Source organism: Ammospiza nelsoni, chromosome 6, assembly GCF_027579445.1.
Source record: "Ammospiza nelsoni isolate bAmmNel1 chromosome 6, bAmmNel1.pri, whole genome shotgun sequence".
NCBI classification, from domain to species: domain Eukaryota; kingdom Metazoa; phylum Chordata; class Aves; order Passeriformes; family Passerellidae; genus Ammospiza; species Ammospiza nelsoni.
Genome location: NC_080638.1, coordinates 50,348,370 through 50,359,513, shown reverse-complemented (window position 1 = coordinate 50,359,513; position 11,144 = coordinate 50,348,370). Strand labels below are relative to the sequence as shown.

The 11,144-nt window shown below is 40.6% G+C and overlaps 1 protein-coding gene across 1 annotated transcript; it reads right to left on the bottom strand.

The window, feature by feature from the left end:
• Positions 1–233: 233 nt before the first annotated feature.
• On the bottom strand, positions 234–2,153 carry TUNAR (TCL1 upstream neural differentiation-associated RNA). Its single transcript, XM_059474908.1, has 2 exons — positions 2,079–2,153; positions 234–1,804 (listed from the first exon to the last, which is right to left on the bottom strand). The coding sequence occupies exons 1-2, from the start codon at positions 2,151–2,153 to the stop codon at positions 1,619–1,621; spliced, it is 261 nt and encodes an 86-aa protein (XP_059330891.1). The 3' UTR covers positions 234–1,618.
• Between the last annotated feature and the right edge of the window lie 8,991 nt (positions 2,154–11,144).

Sequence of the window (11,144 nt, the reverse complement as noted above, 5' to 3'; positions counted from 1 at the left end):
ATTCCTAGACCCTGGAAAATGGTGAAAAAGTCATTATTGATTCCAGAGGGACAGGTCTGATCACTAAAATTAATAAGACTCTAAGGTGAAAATTTTCACAGCTCTAGCTTACTTCAATACCAATCCTCCTTGTGCATCTGAGGATGCAACCCAAACCACAAGTCAGTAAACAATTAATTGACCTGGTTTTTAAGAGGATATATCAGAGTTAGTAGGCAATGTACTTAGGCAGCTTGAGGCAGAATTGAAGTCTCATATTTTTAATGCTTTGTATATTTATAGGTACTGAACTCTGAAGAAAAATGGTGATCATCATCATTGTACATTCCTGTCAAAAACACAAGTCAGAGAATTTCACTGCACCAATTCAGTTAAAGCACATGTCAGAGAAGCATAAAGAGTTAATGATCCTCACATTTAAAATACACTCTGTATTTACAGTCTGGATTTCACTTCAGCCCCTCACTTTAGGCTCTATAAATTTCTCTTTTCAACTGTATAAACCTCTGCTCACTTCTCTCAGCACAAGTACTTAGAGAGCGTGACCAGATACTGAAAGCCATAAATTCTATGAATTTTGCAATATTTTGTGAGATGCCTCAGTGTTCCTTTCATTTGCTTTTTCTTTTTTTAACTATAAATAGAGCCTTCTTTCTGCAACCAGTCTCCAAAGGTCACCTTACAATGTTTTGCTATTTCCCATATTAAGCAGCAATGCTTTTCAGCTGACATTCCAACTTCAAGTCATGCATGTGAGCATGATGTGAGCTTGCTTCAGACCTCAGTGAGAGGGCTGCAAACAAGACTGCTGTATAATTGCCGAGGAAAATAACATCCATTGTCAAAAGGGGCACTTAATCAAACAAAATTTAGCTGCATGAATACAAGTGTCTCCAAATATTTGGTTCATGCTAAAAATATAGCACATTTATTAAAAATATATATTTATAAACATTGGTATGAACAGACACAGATGTTAAGCAAATGAGAAAGGAAAAATAACCATGTAATGTATTTCTCCCAACATTTTATCAGGTTTGCTCAACAGAATTGTTTTTTTCATGATTGCACCATATGTTCATTCTAAATAAAAAGCTTGTCAGATTCAATGTAAGTAAAAGCAAAAACCAAGAGAAAAAACCATTTGACCTAAGAGACACGTGATCTGTGCTATGAAGCTATCTTTGAGTTCAATCTTTGCGGGTATACAGCATACATTTCTAATTATATATAGTTTACAGTTTCTTTCTTTTCCTTTTTTTTTCTTTTCTTGTATTTTATTTTCTTTTCCTTTTGTTTGTTTTTTTAATTCTTTTAAAACAACATATCCCTGGTGGATTTCTTCAAAGCTACAACTTATATAACTGCAGTCATTCTCCCCCAAACTGAAAACCAAACCGAAAGGGAGAGGGCAGGAGAGAAGAGTTAAGCTTATTACTGTGTGAAAAAGTCTTGTTAAATTAATTGTGCTTCAGTCTTCGCTGCCTTCAGGCAGTGCTTTTATGATGTGTTAATATAATACAGAGTCAATTCTGATTAAAGAACTTGTCAATAGTCAGCAATGTTTGTTGTCACTCTTAATGGCCGTTTTATCTGGTCTATTTGCATGCCTTCTAGTTTACAACGTTGTATAAATATACACAAAAATGATCACAATGAGGTTCAGAATTGTCCCAATAATTCCAAGCATTGCCAAGATGGTTTCTTCTTTGCTTTCCTTTTCTTGACTGCCTTTATCTTCTTCATTTCCACTAGTGATTACCATCTTGGTGGCCAGTTTCTTTATCCTTCCCTTCAGAATAACCTAGATTTAGGAACAAAAACATCAAAATGGATTATTAGTTGGAGTATAGAAGCTCATATTAATATTGGAACCAATGGCAGAATTTTTGCCCCATAACATATTTTATTAAGAATTCATTTGAAAAGAATTTGTATTTCTAATAGCTGTTCAGTAAATAATTAAAATTACAGTTCAGCTATTCTGTGGTTTACTTATAACCCTCTGCTTATGTGCCAGTAACCACTCCTAGCACACCTAACAGCTGCTATAACAATAAAACTGGTCAGAAATGTACCATGAGGTGAGACTCCTCCAGCATCAGGGGGGACTTTGCCTGCACTGGGATCTTGCCATGTGGTGGAGACCCCATATTTACACTTCAGCCAAGAAGCGAGTGAGGGAAATAAAACTGGGAAGACCTTGCTTCTTTTTTTACTAGGAAAGAATCATTAAAGAGAAAGGCATTCTGTCTCCCGATGAGAAGGAAGACAGCAGTGACTTCTTAATAAATAATTCAAAATAAAAGCAAAACCAAAATAACATCCATCTTGGCTTTTATTTTCCCCGTTCTTAATGTATGATGAAAAGTTACTTGCAGTGCAGTGAGCTGAAATGTATCGATCTGCCTGCAGGGAGAGTACAGCCATTTCCCAAGCAACAGCCCCAGCCTAAAAAAAGCAGATTCCTCAAATGTGGGACGAGCCCTGACTCCCAGCACAGCTGAAGCCACAAACAAAGAAGCTTCCTTGGTCTTCCCACCATTGGATTGTTCAAATTAGAAATGGATAAATTCCTATATGTGTTTATCTCACACTGCAAATTTTAATCACATGGGCAAACCAGAGTGTCCCAGAAAACTGAAAAAGGTTGGCTGATCTCCCAATGCCAACTGATCTGCCAAGATCTGGGTTCAGGCAAAGCCCTGCTGCTGTCTCCCAGGCTACAAACCATATCCCATCGTATTTCTGCAGCAGAAAGCAGTGGTAGGATGTAGAAAAAAAAATCCCCAAATGCTCCTGCCTTAAAGAGGGATTTGATTTTAGTGGACCCTCATTCCTCCCTCCACTAACTCACAGAGCAAAAGCAGTATCTCCCAGGCAGTGCATATATTCGGGGGGGTGAGGGCTCCCCAAAAACTGCCCACCACCTCTGTGGGCACCTCCCCTCCAGCAGGAATCATCAGGGGGGAGCCCTGACCTGCAGCTCCTCTGAGCTGCTCCTGCACTGCACAGCCACAGAGCAGCAGCTGGAGCACTGAAAGGATGGAAAGGACTGGGAGAGGTAAGGAAATCCTGCAATGGAGAGACTGAGAGGAAGAACTGAGTGTCCAGACAAAACAACCTGGGGTTTTTTTTGTCACACCTGCAAGCTGTTCATATATAGGACAGAGAGTAACGGCTGGCAACTTCCTAGAAGTGTTTGATTCCCAGCAGGTTCAAGGGATTGGTGGCAAGTCGGGCTCTGCAGAGGCCTCTGTACTGACACTTGCATTAGCATTTATGTGTTTTGTCTTCTTGTAACCAGTGGATCAGAGAAAAAAAAAATAAGAAGGGACTCAGAAACCTGAGAGTACCCACAGCAAAGAGCAGTCAGTGGGAGCAGGGGGCACCAAGGAGAAGGGCATCAACCATCAGAGCATCAAACATCAGAGCATGATCATCCAGAAGATCTTTGGATAACATGCCCCAGGAAAGCAAAACTTCACAGGCACGAGGTATCTCACAGGGATGTGGCTCCAGCCCTCAGAAAGTGCCCCCAGAGTTCCTTCAGCCACAGCCATCTGCAGCTCTCCCTGCAGCACCTACCTCTTCCAGCAGCAGAAGGGTTTTGTCCTATTTGCCCCAGCTGGTGTCCAGAGGAGGGTTTGGCTGCACCTGGTGCATGTCCTTCCTATCTTGTTAATTGCCACTGAGAAGTCAGTGGTATCTTAACAAACAACTTGTCTCTGGGAAATCACAGGAGAGTTCCTACCAGTGCCATTTTCACACACATCACAACCTGAGTGCATCCACTCCGTGTGCCATCGGACCACAAACCCACATCCCAGGCTGTGACATGCAGCCATTACTGCACCCACAGAGCCATGAGTCATCTGGATATTCTGTTCTTTTCCCCTTCAGTAACTGGAAGGTTTTCCCTCTGGCCAACTGTTTGCATTTCACTGTTTATTTGATAAATCAAGTAGGATTAAAAATATGGTCTGATAAAATCCCTGGCCTAGAATGGAAGGATTTGAGGGGAGAGTGAAGTTCTTTCTGGCTGGTTCCCACAAGAGCTGAACACTCTTGATTCAGCACACTGTTTCCCACAGAAATATGATCATACCCAAGCATCTTGTGGGTCAAGCCTCTCTGGCTTGAAAAAAGCCAGAGAAGGTACAATTTGACTCTGCATCCTGTGCTTTGGGCAGTTTCCCATTCACACCAAAAAATCCACAGAGAGTGGGGCAGAGTCCCAGCTCTCAAGGGGCAGCTTGACTCTGCAGCCACTAGCACTCTTAATTTTGGTACAGTGACCCTGCACCACATGTGCTAGGAAATCCTGACTCCAGGATTAGTGTGAACAGAGGCAGCATGGGGCTCAGACAGCATCTGATCTCCTATTATTAACATTCCCATTCTTTTCTTAATAAACTGTGCAGCAAGAAGTCAATATCAAATTCTCTCCTGCAGAATGCTAGATCCTAAAATTAACATCCATCTAAAAAGTAGCTAAATAATTCACACATGAAGGAGACATATCAAAGGCTGTTAGATATAAAGACAAAGCCTCTGGCTTAGCAACTTCTTGAGTTGTGAATTTTTTGTAAGCTATGAAATTATTCTGGGGAAGTACAACCACACCTTTGCCTTATTATTAAAGTCTCTCCCAGGCACCCATTACTGGCTAATGAGAAAGGCAGAGATCCTTGGGCTGCACAATCTCTTATCTGAGGCTGCACAATCACGTTTTTCCTCTTTGCAAGTTGTACTCATTAGCAAGGAGATAGTGGGTGGTTTCAGGTGACATGGGATCAGACTGCCAGGTTATTTCTGTCCCACTAAGTGGCCTTACCTGAGGGAGAAGTGCTCAGTGTGATGCAATGAAATATGCACAGAGAAGCTGGTGGCTGGAACATGATGAACAACAAGGGGGCATCAGCAGCTGAGAGTTTGCAGAGGGGCTGATGCACAGTGTGATTTGTTGGAGGTTGTCTCTACGTGCCTGTGTGCTGTATTTGGCTCACACTATGGTGCATCCTGGGACTGCATAAACTGCATCTTTCTTGGACAAAACTACACCCAAAAAAGTGCTTTCAGCCCATGGCAGTAGGGATCCAGACAAAAGCTGGTGTGAAGTATAACCCCCAGAAAACACACAGTGTGGGCACTGGCAGCACAGGTTTCCCTGGAGGGATTGCTCCAGCAGGTCTGCACTGCTCTCCATTTTATACAGCACCTAAGCAACAAGAGGCAGCACACAAAGGCTTGGTCTTAAGAGGAGTTTAACATTCAAACAGGACATGACTGGGACCAAACACAATTATATTAATACTTTGCCAAATATAGCACTGTTGAAATCAAGGTAAGCGTTGACTTTGTACAGTGAGGAGAGCAGAATGAAAATTACTTCTCCACATGTAAGGACTGACCTTGGGAGAAGAGCAGCACTCTCCTAATGGCAGACTCAAGCCTTTAACCTTCGCAGATCTCATGCTCAGAGTAGTATTTTTGCTGGCTGAGGTTTGTGGGTGTTTTTTTCTACTGGGGAAATACTTGCTGTCAGTTTTAGTATAATTACCCCAATTAAGAAAATAGAAAAGTCATCTGGCTTTCTGGGTATCTTTTCTCAGTCTTTATTATTCTCTTCTAGAAATGGATTTCATTTATCTGACATTCTTTAATATTTTTATGATTTTTATGACACATTTTTCCTTTCGTATTTTTCTGGTGGTACTTCAAGCTTGACAGAAACATTCCTTTTCGTTACCCAGAACCACGGCTAGAACTGCTCAGATAGGAGGGCTAGAGAACACTAAATTTACCATTTCTTTTAATAACTATCCTTCTTATTTAATTGCTATCTCATTAGGAAAGCACTTTCCTGCCACATCAAAATTAATGTCTTTCCTACTTCATTTTGTAAGATTCATCATTAACCCAACATCAGCCTTTGTACGGATACATATTCCAAAAAGCTATCAATTAAAAGATAAATATTCTGTGTATTCTGCACTGCACATGGGAGACAAGGACAGTTCAGTGGTTAGGACACTCATTGCACTATTCATCTCCTTGCACTTCTGCTGGCTTCATTCCTTATATCTACAGGAAATCCACTTATTCTCTCTGCCTCAGTTTTTCATCTGTGGGATTCTTTGAAGAATGGGTTATTCAGCCTACAGCAGAAAATGGTTCATAAAAAAAAGTGGGGCCTTGCAAATATTTTGTTTCCATACTCATTCCAAAACAGGAACACACTAACATGAAAAGTTTTACGTCCAGCTGTGCTATGAAATACACCCACTACCATCTCGCCAAATCTGGGGAACGTTCTGCACATCACTCCCATTGCAAATAATCCAGTGAACCTGGAAAAGCATTTCTAGCAAAAGATCTTTTTGCATCTCTTCACCCAGCATGACTGATCTAAAGGTGATGGCTTGATGGCAGGGCTTTGGAAAAGGCAGTAGCAAGTGCATGTTTGAGAATTTACTGCAGTGTGTTTGTCACATCAAACATAAAAAGCACATCCCTCACAAAGCACCTGCCCTGACATATCTGACAGTTTTTGAATATTCTGGCACCTTGACTTGATCTTGAAAAACTTTTGTAATATTAAATCATTTCTCCTCTAAGTCATTATTTATGAGCTCCCCAAAGAGGCTGCAAGTGGAGGGCTCAGCCAGCAGAATCTGAGCTCCTGGGAACTCAGAGAAGGGGAGGATCATCCAGGCCCTCAGTGCTCCTCCTGATCAGCCCTGCGCTGTCATGTATTATCTGGCACCTTGAAAAACAAGAATGGAAACTTCTGAAAACCTCCCAGGGTCAGATGCTCAGCTAGTACAGAGCAGTCTTCCTCCCCCAGCTCAGCTCAGCTACCTCCATTTACATCAGCTGAGGATATGGCTCCTTGTTTTCAATCTACCTTGAATATCAGTGAGCACAAATTTTGTATTCTTAATCCATAATCACAGACAATCACCAGCTAAATTGTTTTGATATTTAAACTTGTTTACAGTCCCCAGGCTATTAGTTGTGATGACACATTAAGAGATAAGAGAGCTTTAATTTTCTGAGGATAGTTCCACCCTCTGGGGATAAGAAACACGCAGCGGAAACTTGTTTTGATTAGCAAACTGAAGAGGGCACAGAAATCACACACAACAGAGTGGGAGTGCAGATGCTGCTGGAGCTGACACCTTCCCTTATCTCACAAACAAGTGCTTGAATTACCAAACAGGGAGGAGAGGCTCCTCGAGGATTTAACCTCACTTGAACATCACAGTCAAATGCAGTTTTGTTCCTTTCCTCCTAGCAAGAACTTAAAACCTCCTTTTCCTCCAAGGGCAAACTTGGGAAGTTGGGTGCTTGGCTTAAAACCTGGACAGCCCTCAAGCAAGATGCTGAGCAGGGCATTAAGTTTCACTGCTTGTGATGTATGGGAGGAAGGCACGCTTGGCACACACATTTTTGCTTGTTTGCTGTTCTTTTTTGAGGGATTACATTGTCACATTCTCACTTATGTGATGATTTTTTATCTGCTCTTGATCCTTGTGCTGTTTTTGCCAAACAGTCCTCTCCTAAACTCCAGGGTACTTGTCTGCTATCAGTCAAGATCCTGCTCAGAGAAGCACTGGTAGGTGCAGGGAACCACATTTGCATTTCTTCTCAGAGTTGGATTTCTTCTTTCAGTTGGGAACTCAAAGACACCATGGAAATGCAAGATGAGGCCAAGAGAAGCTCTGGGGTTGTAAGAAGCTTGACTAAAAGCTCATCCAGGCACAGCAGTGTGCACAGCCACTGCACAGTATGTATGAATAACAGAGGAATCAAAATGGAATGAGCAGAAATTAATAAACAGTAGAAATCAGTGTACCCAAGAGAAGCAAAGACCTTCCATAAGAGAAGGGAGAGGAAAGGTGCCCATAGGGAGGTCTTTCATTAGAGAAAAGAAGATCAGAAGGAACAGGAATGTGAGCCAGGTTCAATAACACTCCCCAGCAGTGAGCAGAAACCAGTGCCTAAAGCAAAGGGATGTCTCAGTGGAGAGAGGACACAAGCACTTATGTAGTCCTCAAGCAGGAAAATAAACCCACATCAGACTGCTGCTATGCTGCAGGTTTTAGTCAGTGGGAAATACTTGCTATTTATAGCACTACAGAATATTTCCAAAGGTCTCAGCAATGTAAGACCCCCTCTAAATAAAGGGAAGCACTCAGCAGCAAAGAGGTTACTCTGAGAGGGCAGAATTTAAATAAGTAATGTATTACAGGGCTCATCCTGCTCTTCACCTTGGGTCTGATCCAGTTTGTTCTGGCAGCAGTTTTTGTCCCCCAGGCAGCTTAGAACTCGGGAGGAAAAGGACTTGCAGCCAGTTTCACAGTTCTTCCTTCTCCTCCTTTATGTCTCTGGGACTACTCACAGCCGTGATATACTCAGGATACCTAAGCTCTATTGTAAAGAAATAAAATATTTTCCATACAAATATCCTTATCTTAGAAACAAAGCTCTAATCCATAGCAGAATAATGATCCTCAAGCACCAGGCTGTTAGTAGTGTGCAGGCAGTGCCATCCCCAGCCTCACTGACAGCCTTTGGTTCCCCCACCTACAGCAAGGCTTCCCATGTCAGGGTCCATAAGGCTTCACGAGTCCCAGGTTCCCGGGTTGTGGAAGATACAAACCTGCCCAAAGGGAGAGCAAATTACCCTTTAACCCACAGTCCTTTCCCTTTTGGTATGAGATGCACTATGAAGAATGAATGAATTGTTACAGATCAAAATTAAGTCTATATAAAACAACTGGAGGAAGCATTTATAATTAAAAGTCCAAATTTAACAAGCCCAGAGGTTAGCAATTTTCTGGTTCAGTCTGAAGACTGGTGAAAATTCAGTGTGTTTCTGTTTGCTTTGGACTGGCCTATTTTGTGTTCACAACCCATTTTCCTGATACACAGCACTTTGCTGGGTTGCTCAGTGCTAATGCTCAGGAGCAGAAGCATTTGACTCTCAGTGGAAAACTTGCCATTTTCCTCCTTTTAAGTAATCATTATTTCTTTTCAGACCTTTAGATTTCCACAGTAATACTGGTGCAAGTATTGCTCAGTTTTATTAGAAAAATTCAGATGGTCCAACTTCTGTTTGTTGCTCACATAGAGGAAAATTAAATCCTGGCTTGGAATTTGGAAGTTAGTGACAGTACTACATCACGTCTGCTGAAATCAGAGTTCATGGGCTGCCTTTTACTTTAGGACGCAACAAGAAAGTCTTTAAGCTGAACAGAAAGAATGGTTGAATGAATGAAAAGCAAGGAACAACTTTATCCCAGGAGTAGCCAGTAGTTAAATTAGTGCATGGATGCAGCTATTTTTAGTAGCATCTTATTCCTTGATGCTACTAAAAGCTTGATGAGGACCCAATATTGTTTTCTTTCTGTTTTGCCATTTTGCAGTCTTCAGTGAACTTGTCACTACAGTGTCCTCTAGCAATGATGTCAAGAGATAATTAAAGGGACTTCTGAAAAAGTATCCACTTATTATTTAAATTTATTTTTTCACTCCTCATTAGGCAATTTGGGACAAAATGAGTAATTGGCTTTTATTCTTCAGGCCACCTAGAATGTTCTAAGTCTGTTACCATATCCCTGTAGCCATCTTTTTTCAGGAATGACAAATCCCAGTCTGTCTGGTGCCATCCTCATGCAGAGCCTATTCCATGCTTTTGGGTTTTTTTTTTTTTTTTTTGTTTTGCCCTTCTCTCTGGCTTTTCTGTTAATATGAAGGAGTTTTTAAGCAGCAGATGGCAAACCTTCCTGGGCTTCAGGTATTAATGTCCAGCCTGTGAGCTGAAGCTGTACTGTGCTAACCCCAAATATTTTGTCATTTACAGATATCAAGGTTGGCAGAAAGGACACTTTTTGTTCAAAGATGAAATAGAAATAGAAATAAAGAGAAAGAGAAAGAGAAAAAGCTAACACTTCTCCATACCACACACTAGAAATTATGATAAAGATTTGAAGTTTGAAGCCACAGCTCTCTCTTCCAGTCTTTTGCTCATCTTCCCTGGTTTAATAAAGCAGAACAATAAAAACCTATCATGAGCACATCTGAGTGCTGAAAAATTCCAATATAGAAAAATAAATAAACAAACCAACAAATAAATCTGTAGAATTCCTCAAATTGTCAATATTTTTCCAGATAAATGCAGTATTAGCCAAAAAAGCTTTGTGAAAGAATGAGATGCTAAAGTATCACTGCCATTTCAGACCTCTTTTTCTATTTCAAGGGCATCTCCAGGCTTCTCTTTTAGGAGCAAAACCACATTGAAAGCCCTGTACAAGGAAAAAATGCAATATCCAAGTCTCAGAGAAAGACAGGTCTCCGTTATCTGCCAGAAGGCACATAACCTCTGTCATAAGCAATTTGAAGATCTGCCCTCACCACTGCATGTTGGAATGTAAACTGAGCTGCTTCAAAAACATTAAAGAAATATTAAGAGAATGGAAAGTGACATAAATTTATATTAATTTGTTGCTATATAATATTCCCAAGTTCAGCCAAGGCCAGGAGATAATTTGGCCTGTAATGCATCAAACTACCTTTAGCTCAGATGTGACCCCTCCTTACAAAATTAATGTGCACCAGAAGAGCATTCAGAAGACTGAGGGATATAGAAGCAGAGTTTCTCTAGGAAATGCCTTTTAGTGTGCAGATAAAACAACAATATATAAAGCATAAAATCTCCACTTTTACTTCCATCTATATCTTTATTCCAAAATTAATTTTTAATTATGGGTACTTTAAGGGAAACTACAAATACATCCAACCAACTGACACTTTCTGATTTAGGAGAGTTTTGTTCAGGGTTTTTAAAAATAATTTTAAATTTATAAATGTTTGGTTTGAAATTATACTTACCGGCTATTTGTCTCAGGAAAAATAATTTTTTTGGAAAAAAATCACCTAGTTTTGCTGTTTATAGGAATGATACTTGTAAACCAATTTTTTTATTCACATAAAAACCTGACAATCATTTCTGTGAAATACTCAAATATCTTCACTTTGAAGCAAGGACTGTATTTTCAATTTTACTGTGGCTGAGATGGTTTGATATAAGTGCTGAAGAAGGTTTTGTGTGTCTGAAAAGATGTTTATTTTTAAGT

Coding starts and splice junctions, on each gene's coding strand:
- TUNAR (XM_059474908.1), bottom strand. CDS start 2,153: ATGGGGTCTCCACCACATGGCAAGATCCCAGTGCAGGCAAAGTCCCCC. Junction 1,805..2,078: donor TGGAGGAGTCTCACCTCATG/GTACATTTCTGA, acceptor TCCTAAATCTAG/GTTATTCTGAAGGGAAGGAT.